At 39.5% G+C, this 16,449-nt stretch overlaps 1 protein-coding gene across 1 annotated transcript in view; it reads left to right on the plus strand.

Annotated features, from left to right (window-relative positions):
* The window catches only part of COL25A1 (collagen type XXV alpha 1 chain), a 438,508-nt gene that overhangs the window by 316,945 nt on the left and 105,114 nt on the right, over window positions 1-16,449 (plus strand). The window contains exons 10-12 of the mRNA XM_039542396.1: window positions 4,896-4,967; window positions 5,906-6,013; window positions 9,915-9,950. Of these exons, the coding sequence (XP_039398330.1) occupies window positions 4,896-4,967; window positions 5,906-6,013; window positions 9,915-9,950 (216 nt within the window). The remainder of the gene's footprint in view (window positions 1-4,895; window positions 4,968-5,905; window positions 6,014-9,914; window positions 9,951-16,449) is intronic.

Genomic DNA, 16,449 nt, shown 5'->3' on the forward strand with positions numbered 1-16,449 from the left:
AAAAAAACCCACAATGCTTGTCATTCATTGCAGGGCATTGTGTAAGTTAGCAGAATTCTGGTGATGGAGAAAGCAGCAGTAGTGATGAAAGGGATTGTATAAAAGACCTCCTGCTGAGAGTCTGTGGCACAGTACAGAGTGATACAGGACACTGTATTCCCCAGGGCAGGTACAATAATTAGCTGCAGGACTGGCACTTGGTCTGAGGGATTAATTAGAACTTGAGGTGGTAGCTGGGGGAGGGAAGTCAGCCATAAAGAGTGTCAGAATCACTCTGGCCTGAAGCCTGTGTGATTTGATGTGAAATAGCAGCAGCTGGCTGTAATCGTAGGAAGTGCAAGTGAGCAGCAGGTGGTAATTCCTGTCTCATTTACCATGTCTTCACAGGAACATGTAAGCTTGTGCAGCATGGGTTTATTGACAGGTCACAAGGAAAAGCCTAAGCAAGACTTGTATGCAGCGTTGTAGCTATCTTTGGTCCCAGGATAGTAGCAAGACAAGGTGGGTGAGGTAATATCTTTTATTGGACCAACTTCTGTTGGTGAGAGAGGCAAGCTTTCAAGCTTACTTCAGGTCACCTGAAGAAGAACTCTGTGTAAACTTGAAAGCTTGTGTCTTTCACCAGCAAAAGATGGTCCAATAAAAGATATTACCTCACCCACCTTGTCTCACTAATGAAAACTTTGTCACATTTACCATAACAAGAAAATCCAACAGTCAACATACAGTAGATGCAGCAGCATTATATAAAGCTAGTCATAATGACTTCATAATGTTACTGCATTTATAATACAGCAGTAAAATTATGATGGGTCTTTTAAATATCTTAAAGAAGTCGTGACCTTATGTAGATGGCCACATTGAGTGTATTCTGGGACTGCTGGTGGGAATTCCTCCACAGAAGAAGTTAGACTACAATATGATGGATATAACACGGACAGTTACTATATTGGAGTGAAAATTCTAGAGGAAAGGAAAAGCATCAGGAAGTTCTAACATTCTTCAGTTTCCTCCATAGGTGTCATATGGGACTGTACAGCCATGATCTATGTTTCCAAGTTGGTAAGCAGGGCCCTATGCATTGTGCAATTCCATGGCTGTGGGCATGCTTCAAAGTTCCCCGTTCTGCTTAGGCTATTGTGGAGGGGTTGGGATGAGGATGTGACAGTGTGCATATTTAGATGTTGTGAGCTAATGGAGTTCTGGAATGGGAATGACTTCAGACTGTGATTGTCGATGAACCTTAGTGGTTCAGTGTAGTTGTTGCTTATTGTGGTGTCTTAATTATTGGAAGGGGAATGCAGAGCGTGGGATGAGTGCTCTTTGTATGTGTGTTTTGAAACTCAAACAAAATAAACAAAATAATCCATCACTGAACAACTTTGAATCCATCCCTGATAAGAGCTCTAGTTAGAAAAAAACCCCAAACAGATCTAGGAGCTCTTGAAGGTTATAAGTATAGCTGAAGGACGAAAGAAGAAGAATTCATTTTGTAAAAAAGATAGATCTTTTATGACCTTTAATTTTGAGAGACTCATTGTGCACTTGCACCATCTTCCCTGAACCTCAGAAGGTGGAATGCCTCCCAGAGCTCCCAGGCATGCAGACCCATTTCTGCTCACTTTCACAAGGCTCTGCCTAATATCTTTGCAGGGTTGGCTAGCTCCAGAGGACACTATGTGTGGGATGAACCATTATCCTCACTCCCTTCTCCCTCCTTTTGGAGCACCTTGTGCCCCTATGGGAGTAGGAAGGGAGCAGTCTCTGTGCTACCCTGAGTGAAAGGTCTAGCTTTTAAGCATCTGTGCCTTTCCCTACAACTGCACATTTTCATAAGAACAAATCAAAATCTGGTCCTAAACTAATATTAAAAAGGGAGTTTCTCTCATGCCCTAATGTGTTTGTACACACAAATAGCTGAAGTATTGATAACTACTCCTTATTTTGTTGATGTAGCTTCAGAGGGGTTGAGTACGCCAGAGGGGTATGTGCAAAGCTCCAGATGAACCTTTTTCAGAGGGCTGCACAAAATTTTCACAAGCCTAAGCCTTTCAGAGCTCTTGACTTGAGCAGAATGGCATCTTTTCAGGGCAAAATCTCCTTTTCTATTTTATTCACAGGTCTGGTTCATATTCAGAAGGGAATAAATCAACACTGATATGAGTTTCCATTAATCTTTTTAAAATTTCAAGCCTATTATATTCAGACCTAACTATGAAAATTTGTGCATTATCATGTTGTAATTGTAGAGCCTACGGAGTAAAACTGAAGCCATTAAAAGATTTTCAATTTATCCTTTTTCTAATAAGTGAGATTTAATATTTATCACTGCTATTCAGCTTTTAGCTCTTTTGTTGACTTTTTGTTTGTACCTGTCTTCATTACATAAGGATTGTAGTTTTGTCAAGAAAAGGAATGGACCATGTGCATAGTAGGGCTAATGAGTCACAGATGTAAAGATTCTGGCATATTACCATCTAATAACTTTTTAAACTCATATTCCATAATCAGACAAAAGCAAATCAAATACATCTGTTTTCAAAATTATGCATCATTCCTGTGTTTGGTAGCAATGTGTGTTTAGATGTTTTTAGCTTGTTTAAAAAACATAAAATGAGGACAAAGCTGTTCTTTCTGCTACATTTAGGGTATATAATTTTTGAAAGTAGCAAGGCCAATAAAGTTTGCTTTGTATTGTTGCACTACCGTACTAGGGTCAGTCTCTGTTCACTTCACTGGTATAATCAGGAGTAACTCCACTGAAGTCAATAGAGGTACCTCGGTATGAAACCAAAGTGAGAGGAGAGTCACATCCCAGTTCTTAAGATGTGACTTAAATGTACCATTGGAGACATGCTACATGCATTAGAAAATTCCTATGACTTTATTTATAAAGAAAAATCTTAAATCACTGTGATCAAAAGGGGGAGGGGCAGAAACAGAAGTGGTATTCAGCTATTTATAATGGTTAAAAAATCCTGATGCAGCTTACAACCTCTGTCAGGCTAAAAGTGCCCTGAGATGCTTTAGATAATATACTGTGCTACAGACTAGAAGAGGGTTTTGTTTAAAATATACCGATCAACTGTAAAGGAGAGAGAGGCCTTTTTCCTTTGTTAACAGGTCTAACTCCCACCCTTCAATGCAATACTGGAAAGGTGTAAATTGGGTGCAAAATTCACCTCTCTCATTCTCTCAGCTGGTTCCAACTCTGGTATTCTTCTCTTCCTTCATCAAAGATGGGAGTCCTGCACATGCAGGGAGAGTAGAATGTGAGAGGCTAGATCCACCATGGAGGATCTGAGAGGAGAATTTTGTCCTGAAGGTGGAGATACTGCTGTATATGTCAAGAATGTTGACCTCAGCCATCTGACTACTCCTGGTCTAGCGGTAGACCATTGTTCAATGTGTATTATTGTGTATATACTATCAGTTTATGTGCTGAATGTCATATGTTAACCAGAGTAATAAAGGCATAATAATTCAAAGTCATTTCAGGATCTGCTCTCAGTCTTTCAGGTTCCGCAGTGATCTGGCAGAGCTTTGTACACGTACCTCTCTAAAAGTACTATAACATATGTTGGTTGAAAATGGCTTACATCTCAGCCAACTGTAGCCTAACAGATGTCAAATGTTCATAATTATCCATAATAATATTTGATACTGCTAAGTGGCTTTTCTCTTTAAAATTCCTTTAAGTTCTTTATGCAAAATAAACAGCCAAATCTCTGATATATTGCTTACACCTAGTTCTGTTTCCCATATGACAGACACAGCTGTTGATAGGCAGTGGGACGTACTAAACACAGTGTTTGTTCTGTTTGTCCATTAGTAAATTGTCTGTGTGATGTTTTGTGTCGTGTTGTTTTGGTCCCATGTTATGTTGTGTCCCTAGGGTCTGCCAGGCTTCCCCACAGTCGCTGCTCTGCACAGTAATCAGATCCTCACCGTCAAGGTTTGTGGCTGACATGTACCAGTTCAGTCAGGTCTCTCTATCAGCATAAGAGTGCACATGAATAGTTAATTTTGCCATGGGATACCAATTAGCACATCTTACTTACTATGGGCCTAATTCTGATTTCACCACGCACAGGTTTCATGCTGTAACTCCACTTATTCCAGTGGAATTGTTCCTGAGATACAGTGTGAAGGAGATTAGAATCCAGCTCTGTGTGTGTTAGTACCTACCCTTGCACCCACATCACACATACTCTGGAAGGGCATTTTAGTTTGTAGATGAAGTTTTGTTATAATTGTGCTTTATTAAGACATACAGGAGTATGGGAAATGTCAAAGTACTGTTCATCAGGCACCTAATGAGCACAGGCAGATTCAATTATCTGTTTATGTGTCATGCACCAGTAGTTTAAACTGTACCCTTGCAGATGCACTTTGAAAAATGTGCAAATGAAACAGGAAGGATTTAAACAGTCTAGGTATGCCTGGATTTCAGATATCATTAAAATGGCACCATTCTTCATGGCACAATATGCTGGTTGGAAAATCTGACTGAAAATTGAATTGGTGCTTTGTCTATGGAATCTTTGCTGAAAGACCACCATATAAGAAATGTGCTGATTTTATAGCCCTAGGATTATAAAATGTTGATGAACTCAGAGATGCCTTGAAGAATTGCTGGGAAGAAAACTTGTGTTATGTTACTTTCAATCAATCCATAAGTAACAAAGCTTCTATTTTGTATCCTGTCAATCTAGATGTTAACTCCTTTAAAAGAAAAGGCACAGATTTTATCAGACACAAGCACCAGTTTATACTATATTAGCTATTATAAGTCTAATGTATATATCTTTATTTCTTTCTTGGGGCCTTCTGATGTCTATTCTTCAACTCTCTCATCTCTGAACTTCAACCTTTGACCTCACCTGCCTGATCAGATGGTGTTTCCTAAAATCAATCATGGGTTTCTCTCTGCTGATCAGCAGCTCATTAAACGCCGCCTCATTAAGGTAGTGCTTAATCTCACTGGAGTCTGGTTCTTCTTTACATTTGAATATTACTCTATACTGTACTTTTTGTCATAAGCCTTCTTTTAATGGGTAATTAATCTGAAAAATGTCTTGGAGCCAAACCATTTTTCATTAAATGTGTTTGTGTAAAATAGCAGTGGAAACTACACAAAGCTTTGCTAAAAAGGTCATAGTTAAAATTCAGCCAATGAGGCTTCTTACAGTAGTTCGTCTTCTGGAAACTGAATAAAAATGCTATTTTTTTAAAGGAAAGAAATGTGTTTTGACAATTTGTAAATTAAGTTATTGCAAAATCTATGTATCTAAATCATAAAAGTAGCCACTTACTTATCATTATCAAACAGCTACTGAAAACAGATAAAATATAATATGGATCTTTTCAGCAAGGCAATTATATTTCACCATCATTTTAGAACTCCATCAGTGCTCGATTGTTGAGCTTTGCAAAATTATTTTGAAAATATAACAACTCTGAGCAAACCTACTCACTGAGTCTTTGCTATGAATCTATGATCATGATGATCACAAAGTGAAAATTATACCTGCTCTTCCAAATCAATTACTTGCTTTGGGAAACTGGGTGAGTAGAGTTTTGCAAGGCAATACTAAACATCAGTGTAAATCCTGCTATTGGACACGCAGTTTGGGAACTTGAGCCTCACTCTTTGTGACTGTATTGGCTGGTTGCACTGTACAGGTGCAGCACACTAGTCTTCTGAGGCAAGTGCAATCTCTGCCATAAGAAATGAAGAAGCTGTTTAAAGACCATCTCCATCCATGATCAAAGTGTAAGCTTCCTGCTCATAGCAGCAATTTCAGCCCATCAGGAACTCGTGTAGGTAAATTGGTGCCTTTTTGTTGGGCTTTGTACATCTGAAGACAAACTTCTGATGATGATTTTGTTGACTCCTGTTCAGGGTGATCAAGGACAAGCTGGACCCCCTGGTCCTCCAGGGCCACCAGGACCCAGAGGTCCTCCAGGAGACACTGGCAAAGATGGCCCCCGAGGGATGCCTGGAGTACCGGTGAGTTAGCCTAGAGGATGTAGTGGCCTCACTGTGGTATATGAGTGCTTTACAAGCATGAATAAATGTAAACTCAGAAACACTCCTGTGGGATGGGAAATAGTATTATTCACATCTTATCAATGGGAAAGCTGAGCCATAGGCAGGTTATATGACGTTATATGGCAACACAGTCAGTAAGTAGCCTGGCTAGGAACAGCACCCAGACATCATGACTCCCAGTTGTGAAAATTGTTTCCCCCGGTTCCTGACCTTTCTGAATTGTTCCCTGGTATTCTTATTATTGCAGTGCTGGGCAGCCTCACTTTGCAAATAAGAAGAGAATGTTTCCACACAGCCCCTCACTGTTTAAAGCTAAACTTGAATCTAGTTATTGTGTGTTTGATTTGACTTCCGGTTCCCTAATGATGATTGATATTTTTTAAAAATTAAATTAGAGGAAATAGATTGTTAAACTATATAAACTATTCTCAGAGCCTGATTCTGCCATCCATACTCAAGTTGAGCAGTATACTGCTCCTCAGAAAGTCCCATACATTTCAGTGGCACTACTCACAGTCATCATTTGTTTGGGAAGAAGAATCAGGCCTTTAGCTTTTTGGCATTTTGTTGTTGGAGGTCTGACAAAACTTTTTAAAATTAAAACATAAATACAAAAGTCACTTGGCCCTATTTTTAACAAGTCTTGGAAATGCTCATGATTTTACACTTTAGTGGCGCACTAAACTCTTTAGGTTTATTTTAAGGAGATCGCCCACCCCCCTTCCATTTTCATAGTCCTATGGGACATAAAATCAACATTGTGAAGGAAAATTCATGGTTCCACATGTGAGGCCAGGGCAGAAAGACATAAACCTTTCCTAAAGAGTCCTTTTTTTCCAAAAGGAAAATACATCCAAGCTCATGTTCTGATCTCATTCTGAGTGCCTCATCCTACATTATATTAACTGTATAAAAGTATAGAACATAACATAACAATAATAATTCAGCTCTATTAAAACTTCCTTGGAAAACCCAACAAGACCTGGCATTTAGAAGTCTGAGTCCAAAAAACCTTGCAACAGTTGCCTTGAAAAACCTTTGGTTAGAAGAACACTGTGAAAAGTTGTATACATCTGCTACTTTCCATTCTTTAAGGTTCATCTCAGCCACCCACTCACTTCTGCCAGTGATGCACCATCCCTGGATTGTCAAAAAGAAACTTTGGGCTTCATTTTGATATCCCTTACCCTGGTACAACTCCACTCACATAGTGGAGTTACTCCTGCATTACAGTTGCTTAAGTGAGATCAGAATCAGCTGTCTGACTCCAATACTATAATTTTCTCTGGATAATGCACAAGAGGCTGGGGAAGGTCAAGAATGATGGAGAGCAAGACTGATTATAATGCAACTTGATTTTTGCTTCTCAACAAAGGGAGCAGAATGAGAATAAGTAGCACAGAGACTGATTTACCCTTTTATTTCTGCAGTCCTTCCAAGCCACAGTGAAGGCACTTTAATGGGACAGTCTGTGAAACCTTACACTTATACTCCTCTATACCTGTGGATAAAGGCCAATTCCTAGGGCAGTCAATATGGCACTTTTAACACACACAAGTTGACGCACAAAAAATAACACTTAAGAATAGTTACCTGCAGCAGCCATTTACCATATGCATAAACTGCTTCCTAGCCAGTGGCAAAGCATTCATCAAAGATGGAACAATTTAGCGACAGTGTGTCAATGTCAGAGAAAGCTAGGATGTCTGAGAACTATTCCATTTCCTTTTCTAGCATTGTGTGTAAATCAACCATTTAGATATAGTTGACATGTATGTAACATCAATGTTTTTTTTATATTTTATTTAGGGTCCTGAGGGCCAGATTTTCAAATGTATTTAGGTGCCTAAAAAGATGCAGATAGGCACCTAGTGGCATTTTTCAAAAGCCTAAGTGGGTTTCCCAGTGAAGTCAGTGGGACTTTGCAAAATCAGCACCTTGCAGGACTGGACTGACATCATCAGATGATGACCTAGTTAAATTCTGTGGCTCTCCCAAGTTATGCAGCAGCAGAGGTTGCCACCATTCAGAGATAAGCACTCCCTCACTAGTTACTGCTGTATGTATTTGGCTGAGGCTGCCCTCTTCCCAGAGCAGACACAAACTCAGCCCTCAGACTCATGGGAATGATGTTTCCTGATTTCTGCACAATGAATCCCCTGGCATCCTGACACCAGGGCTTGTTCTTCTGTGGCTGACTGATTTATATTTAATCAGACAGGAAAAAGTTCTAAAGGGGCTATATGGCATCTTCCTGACTGACACCTTTGTTTCTGATATTTAAACACAAATGGATCTTTCAGCTGAAGATTCATCTCCCTTGTCTCACACATCCAACAAAGCAGTGATTAGAGAGTGTAAGAAAAGAGACACTGAAGAATTCCACAGCTAGAGGACACAGACCCCTTCACCATCAGCAAACTCCATACTAGAGCAACCGTTAATGAGATCGGCAATGTGCCCTCCTCTGCAACTACGTGTATTTAAAGGAAAACTGACCAATGGTGGACCTGCCTTATCTTATCTTCCCACGTGAAATGGCCATATTGGACAGTTGCACCAACACCTAAGTTTCAGTACCGCATGCATCCTCAGAAGGGAATGGAATGAGAAATCAGGTCTCACTGCAGCTATTCTGGGGATTTCTTAGTGCTTGTGTCCCAGAATACAACAATGTGCTTCTAAAACTCTAGCATCATTTAAATTGGGTGTCTCTAGCATGCTCTGAGAAAGTTTGAAGCAACCCTGGCTCTGCTTTGCCTCCTTTACATCTAATAAGATTAGATAAAACCCATCAGTTTTGTGACACAAAATAGCTAGTGCCTTCTTTACCACTGCAGAGAAAATGGAAAGGTTCCTATCAGTCAGCTGAACAGTAATTCCTCTTCTGACCTACTCAGTGTGAGACCGAGTTTGGAAAAATTCTAGGTTGAGATTTTCAAAGCCAGCTATGGGATTGATCCACACAACTCTCATAGACATTAATAGGAGTGGTGTGGCTTTGAAAATATCAAGCCTAGGGTTTTTTAGCAGTTTATGTAATGTGCCAAAGCATTAATTTGCAAAGAGGCAAGGTGCGTGAGGGAATCTCTTCTATGGGACCAACTTCTGTTGGTGAGAGACACAAGCTTTTGATCTTAGCTCTGTGTAAGCTTGAAAGCTTGTCTCTCTCACCAACAGAAGCTGGTCCAATAAAAGATATCCCCGCACCCACCTTGTCTTTCTAATATCCTGCAACCGACGTGGCCACAACAACACTTACTTTGCAAAGTCATTTATAAGCCTACTCACAGAGAATGTAATATGTAGCTGTAAATGACTTTGAAATACACAAAAAGCAGGTCTTGGGATACATATGCAAAACAACATTACTTCATTTTCCTTTAAAACTGCAGTTTGCTGGGAAGGAACGGTGTCTGTTCATTAGAACAGGGCACTGCAAGACAGGATATTTGGTACTTAAGAGCTCTTGAATTAAGAAAATTATCCCATTAAAAGATTAAAAAAACAACTAGCAACTCTTTGAAGCCCATCATGTTACCAGGAAGGATTTTTACCTGCCATTTTAGTAGCCAGTGATCATAATAATATATATATCCATGCAGCTGTCATGTGCTTCAGTAGGTATTTTGGTGTAATGTAGTTAATAGACATTTTAATGTTACTAAGTAGGGAGTGAATTAGGGTGACCAGATAGCAACTGTGGAAAAAAAGGGACAGGGAGTGGGGGGGGGGGGGGTAATAGGTGCCTATATAAGAAAAAGTCCCAAAAAACGGGACTGTCCCTATAAAAACGGAACATCTGGTCACCCTAGAGTGAATGTAAATATCATTCATATAAATCCAATTTGTTTTTAAGGGAGAGCCAGGAAAACCAGGTGAACAAGGGTGGATGGTAAGTACCTTTATTTCTTCTGTTTGCAGTTCACTAAACAGTTATAAAAAGTACCTTTATGTTCTCTTCATAATTAATAACTCCAAAGAGTCTTATGATTTTGTTCTACTTAACCTTTTTTTGTTACAAAAGTGTATGGATCCTCCTCTATAATGAGAGCATTGAATTACAGATCTCCTCCTATGCACAACAGGCTGACTCTTAAGGCCAGATTCTTCTCTCAACTTACAGAAGCATAGGGGAACCCAAACAGCTGGTAGCACAGCACAGAAAGGCGAAAGAGCCAGCCGAGTTGCATAATATTCCACTCCCAGGGAGTCCCCGTATATGTCCTCCCTTCAAAGCTTAATTGTTGCCTCTTGCCCACTTCTTTAGAGAGCCCAACTCTCACCTGGCTCTTTGGTGACAATCCTGGCCCCTTTCCCTGATGGAACAATAAAGAGGAAATGCTGCACACTGAAATTCATGGGGGGGTCTTCTCCTCCCTATGAGTTTTTCCCCCATATATGGGAGCATCTGGCCCTTACTTCGGTAGTCAACGGAATTCATTTTTTATGAGTACAGTGATGTGGAAATAGATGTGTTCTGCTGTATCAAGAAGACTAATCCCATTCAATTTGAAATAAAATGAGAACCATCACTTTTAACCCCCACTTCAACCAATGAGCTGGTGAAAGAGTGACTGCTGCCCAGTGCACATGTGATATGTGGTCCATACACTGTTTTTTTTTGTCCTTTGAGGTCTCCTCTCACAGTGCTGGCCAAGCCCAACCTTATTTTCTTATGAGATCTGACAAAATCACAGCCCATGGCCCTTTTGGATTTGTGGATCTCTAGAAGTCCTGGGTAGCAAGATAACAGGATCAGTAATCAGACACAAACTTGATTGCTTATAGTCTGAATTTCTGAAGTTTTGAGCAGAAATGGTGTCACTTTACCTTGAAAAACTTCAGATTATTTTGGATGGCAATAGGCACGTATTCTTAGAAGCTGATGAACCTAAGCAATGTCTAGGCTCTGAAATGCCCTGCTAGGAATGGCTTGTTCATTTGAAGATAATGGTTAAAGAAAAAAGAGTACCACCCAATGTTCTAATCAGTTTATATCTTTTCTCCTTCCCTCTTCTGTTTTTCTGATTGTCCATTGATTATAATGTGTATAATAGCTGTGGGTTTGTTTTACGCTTGCTGTAATACTGTTCTATATGCTCTCTTATTCATACACTGTGGACCAGATTCGCTCAGGCTCTGTAGCAGTGTCTTCTAGTACAGACCTTGGCACAGGATCACCAGAGGCAAAGTCTACCTGGATGAGGTTTGCAGCAGTGCAAGGTGCCTGCAACCTCCTTGCCACTAGTTGAGACGGAGTGAACCATTCCAAAAATTAGGTTCTGTGGGATTACTCTGCTCGTGTGAATAAATGCTACAGGATCAGGCCCTACATTATTTCAGTGGAAATAGACACACCTACCTAATAAGGACGTCATAAGACCTTTATGTTGGTAAAGTGTCTTGACATCTTCCCATAAATGTGAGATGTATTATTAGAATGGGGGAAATTAAGGTTCCAATCTTTGCAATTATGGACCAACAACTGCAGTGCACAGCTTGAAACTACTTAGCTTTGCTAACTATTTTCTCCTCTCACAAATAGTCAAGTCTTGCAGCCTTCCAAATGGAATAAAACTTCACAGAGAGGGATTGTTGGGAGATAATGAGATGATAGCAAGTCTTGGAAGCCTGTGTGTCTGTATTCACCCACAGCATACAGTTATCTCACAGCAACTGCACACCATATTGTGTGCTACTCCTTACATAGTTATTATGGCAGAGGTTTCATCACAATAGTTCTCAAAATGAACCCTCCCTATACTTTCAAACTGTATTACAGAGACACTGTAAAGTCATATAAGGTCTGAATTCACACAGGCTTAGAACTTGGCTATTATAGTAGCAAATATAATAATTATTTAGAAGCACCAATTAAAAAAAAATCTTCACACACACTTTCCCTCAGTTTGCTTGCATAACTTTTCTTAACTTTAATAAGAGTTATTCAGGCATACTGAAGTAAGGATAGATTGGAACTAAAATGTGATCAGAGCATATAGACACAATTTGCATACATGTGTAAGGCCTGGAGTGAGCACAGTGACTTTTTAAATATTATTCACATGTACATACAGCTCATTGGATGTATTAAATTCTTATAAGTAAATTTAAAACAATTCATGCTTCTGTACACAATAGTTTTAAATCATTTTAATGTAGCTAGATTCCTGAGAATAATTTTCTTCAGTTAAATGAGAGGTCCACTGACTTCAATGGAGTTATGACAATTTACACCAGCTGATGGTCTACTCCATTTTACTGAAAGCTCTTGAACAAATAACAATGATGCATTGACTGATAAAGGAAAAAACAAACTTCAGATGAAATCAGTAGGGCAGTTGGTATTACAATGCCACTCCTCACCTTAGCTGGACGGAGGTTTGGTTGGACCAGCTTGGGGAAGGCCAACCCCTGGTTCCAGAGAGGCATAGGAGAGGAAATGCTTGTGCTCAGACATGCAGGAGCTTAGTCCCCACTCTCCCAGGTGCCTCAGAATGAAGGTGGGAATGCCCCTCAAGGAGAGAGAAGGGGTTCTCTGCTTCTCATTGGCCAGTGGGAGTGATGGGGGAATAGAGGGAGCCAATGAGCTCTTACAGGCACCTTCATTTCAATGTAATGATGCCCCATAAGTCTTGGGGCCATCTTGAAGCTATTGCTGCCCCCCTCTCCCTTCCTATTGTTGAGATACTGTTGATTTCAGTTTCCTAGGTACTGTGGCTCTGACTTATTGTATCTTCTGTACTGGGAAGGTGTTTTTTCCGTTAGGGCCAAATTGGCAGGATGTCAAGGATGGGAGGGTCACTTTCCTTGCAGCATCATGGAAGACCAGTTTTAGGTGAAAAGGAATGAGAATACAAATATTTAAGGTTAGGAAGTGATAAAGGAATATTTAGTTTGTCACCTCTTGTGTCTTGAGTCTAATGCAGATAAAGATTAAAAGTCAGCATCCGGAGGTAAATCTGAGTAAAAGGCACAGGATATAACTAATTGTCATTTTTGTGTATCTGAAGAAAGGAACACTACGTCTTGTGAGACTGAGGTAACCCTAATTCCCCCTTGAGTGTGTGTAGGGTTGGGAGAAGATTCAGGGGTGGGCTGAGTTGTGAAGTTAGGCTAAAGCTCTGAATTATTGGTTAGCTGGTGTGTGGCCATTTAGCTCCATATTGGACTAAGTAAAATGCCTGGTATGTGAGGGGCTGGGTGGATTGTGCCCCTTCCAACCGCCACACTTGAAGCCTGCTGTTACTATCCATTCCTGTTGTCTGTGTTTTATTTGCCTATGTGTCCTGACCAATATGCTGTACAATCTTTAATACCCAAGAAATGGTCCCCATTATCTCCTTCTCATTTTCAGAACTGAGAATAAGAAATCGAATTGCTGATCATTTTGTACCAGGAGTTAGAATTCCTGGTTGCAGTCTAATGAGTGCCTCATTTGTGGTTTGTGACAGGAAACCTCAACTCTGGCACTGAAATATTAATGTTCTTATACTATGTTTTATGAATACTTTGCAGTCTGCATTTGGCGTGTTTAAACACTTCTTAAAGCATTTTGTGTCAAGTTCAGTGGTACATGCCAGCTGCTTTGTGCCACATCAGTGGCACAGAGCAGCTGGACACCTGGCTTAACAGTCAAGTAAGCCAAGTTTACAGCTGTTTTGCATCCCTAGAGTAGTGCAAATCAGCCAGGGTGTACTAGTGGTAAATATGGACCTTTGCTTTTGGGATGCAAAAAAAGTCTCATGCTATAATAATCATCCCTAGTGCAAAACCACCCCAAGCTACGTATAAAGTCTGTAGGATTAACAACTTTGCATTTGTCCATTTTCACTGGGCAACTCTTCTAGAAAACATGACCTACATGTTGTTTTTTTCAGATATGCAAAATAAGGGCCTGATCCTGGAGTCCTCTCTCATAAAAAACTGTCACCCTTGAAGACTAGTAGAAGACTGCAGGATCGGACCCTGAATTCTCAAATCTTGAAACTGAAAACCTATTCATTTTCATATGGAGAAAAAGAAAATAATCTAACTCAATGAAATAAACTTAAAGGGGATGTCAGAACAGAGACTGTGAAGTACTATTAATTTAAACTTTGGTGAAATCCTGAGGGGTAAATCGTCAGCTGATGTAAATTCCCACAGCTCCATTGATTTCATGAAGTCTACCTGAAGTCAGTGGACCTATGGGAATTTACACCAGCTGAGAAGTTTAATAATTTTGCTTTTATACATGTAGGATATAGACAAAGCTGTAGTGCACCATTTGTGCCATTCTGGCAGTGTAGTCCATATAAATCCTGGAAGAGGTTAGTTTAGAATTAGTTGGCTACAATTTGCAGTTTAAGGGCTAAAAGTTGGCAGTCAAATTTTCAGCCTATAAATCCCAAGGCAATTATTCCTTCCTCCAACACAAATCTACATGGCTGTTTTCAGTTGCTAGTGCTAGTGCCAGTAAGAATGCCAGTCATTGGTTTTTCATCCTTTTTAATATGTTCCTATACATCAAGTCTCTGCATGTTTTAATTTGGCGTCTCATATGAAAATGTAGTATGTGTTATGTGTTTGTATGTTTTAAATATACCTCAAGGATCTCTAGTGTTTGTGAGTAAACTAGATTTAGTTGTTTTTCAGAATGGATAATTGTCTCTCTATTTTGGAAGGAAAAAACATGTAACTAGTTAAGATCCTGAGGTGTTAGGCCAAATTTTCAAAGATCTGATCAACAGGTAAGCTATACAAAACATACGTGCATAAATTTTATGTGTAAGCCAGTAAATGAGAAAATGAAATCAGTTTGCATGTGTAAATATGCAAAGGAAGGGTTTTGTAGGAGCAACAGATGTACAAATATTTTGCATGGTTCATATGGCCCAAATGCTTAACAAATTATGCACTCTACAAATACATTTCATTTTCAGTACATTAGTACAGAATAGTGTACAGTCATACGGATGTACTATAATCTCTCCAGTGGAGTACTTAAGGTCTGTTGCGCAAATAATGAACATTTTGGGCTCTATCCAACTGATATTTTCTATAGCTTTCCAAAATGAGAAAACTGCTGAAGATTAAAGGTGCTGGATGCCCAGCTGGCCAACTTAAGTCAGGTGGTCTCTCTCTACTGCAAAAATCCTTTCTCTCCCACCAAAAAAAAAAAAAAAAAGCCCAAACCTGGGTGAAAACATGTTGCAAAAGAGGCTTGTAACAGGCAATATATACTTGCCTGAATTGCAATTTGTTCAGGCAGACAAATTCCCTATTCTTGTGAAAAATGCCATCATAGCTTTAATGATCACAGATGATCAGTTCTTGGTGCTAATCTCATCCCAAAAATAGCACCTCATATGGAATAGCATGTGTAGCATCAGACTGGAGTATTTGTTCTGTATTTATTCAGAGGATAAATGCCACTACTGAATTATCAGATCTGCTTTCTTCAGTACCAGGATTTTATCTGGAGGTTTTACTATCCTGAAGTGGCATTACTGGAGGCATCACTGTCCCTGCTTTTGCCCTTCCTTCAGTCAATGAAGGATTGAATTCACCCCACTTCTTCCCTATGTGAGCTGCCAGTAACTCACTCATTCTGTTTTCCTCATGGACCAGCAAATCCAGCGGGAGGCAGTTAACTAAGTATGATGTATGTTAACATTTAACTGATTCTGAAAGCATCTTTTAAAATACAATGGTTATTTTTACTTTCTTTATCCACTTGGGACCCCGAGAATGAGTTAACAATATCTTTCTTTGCCAAACCGAAATTTTGAGCCATATGCATGAAATCACAGAGGGACAGTGGAGAATTTTTGTTTGTATTTTTTAAATTACTATTCTTTTAAAAAAAGTTTTAGGAGAACAGTTTTGGCACATCACCCTTTACATTCGTAAAATACTCTCTTGTTCTAGAAATTTTGAGTCTTACTTTAATTCACAAATTGTGTGGCATAAATGGATGCAAATCTATGCACATAAATGTCAATGCTTTGTTCAAAGGGAAGTTTTGCAAACATCGGGGAACCTAAACAGACCCAAAAAAGGAACCAAAGTTGAAATGTTGAAGTCATAATGCAAACCAAATTAGATGGTAAAATGTTATGATCACTGAGCCAGATCCTCAGTTGGTATAAACTAGCATTTCTCCACTGACTTACCTGAAGCTATACCAATTTACCTCAGCTCAGGATGTGACCCATAGTTTAGTTCCAAGAGTATATTGCTCAGTTTTTAATTATCTCCTCTGTACTTGTGTTATTATCAAATAGAATGACACTTACGTTTTCTGGGATGCCATAGCAACAGAGATCTGCTGAAGAAAAGCACTATATGAAAACTAATTAATTGTTGCTGTTGTTGATTTTTCCATCAGTGAATAGATATAGCATTGA

Source organism: Mauremys reevesii, linkage group 5 (assembly GCF_016161935.1).
Source record: "Mauremys reevesii isolate NIE-2019 linkage group 5, ASM1616193v1, whole genome shotgun sequence".
Taxonomy (NCBI): domain Eukaryota; kingdom Metazoa; phylum Chordata; order Testudines; family Geoemydidae; genus Mauremys; species Mauremys reevesii.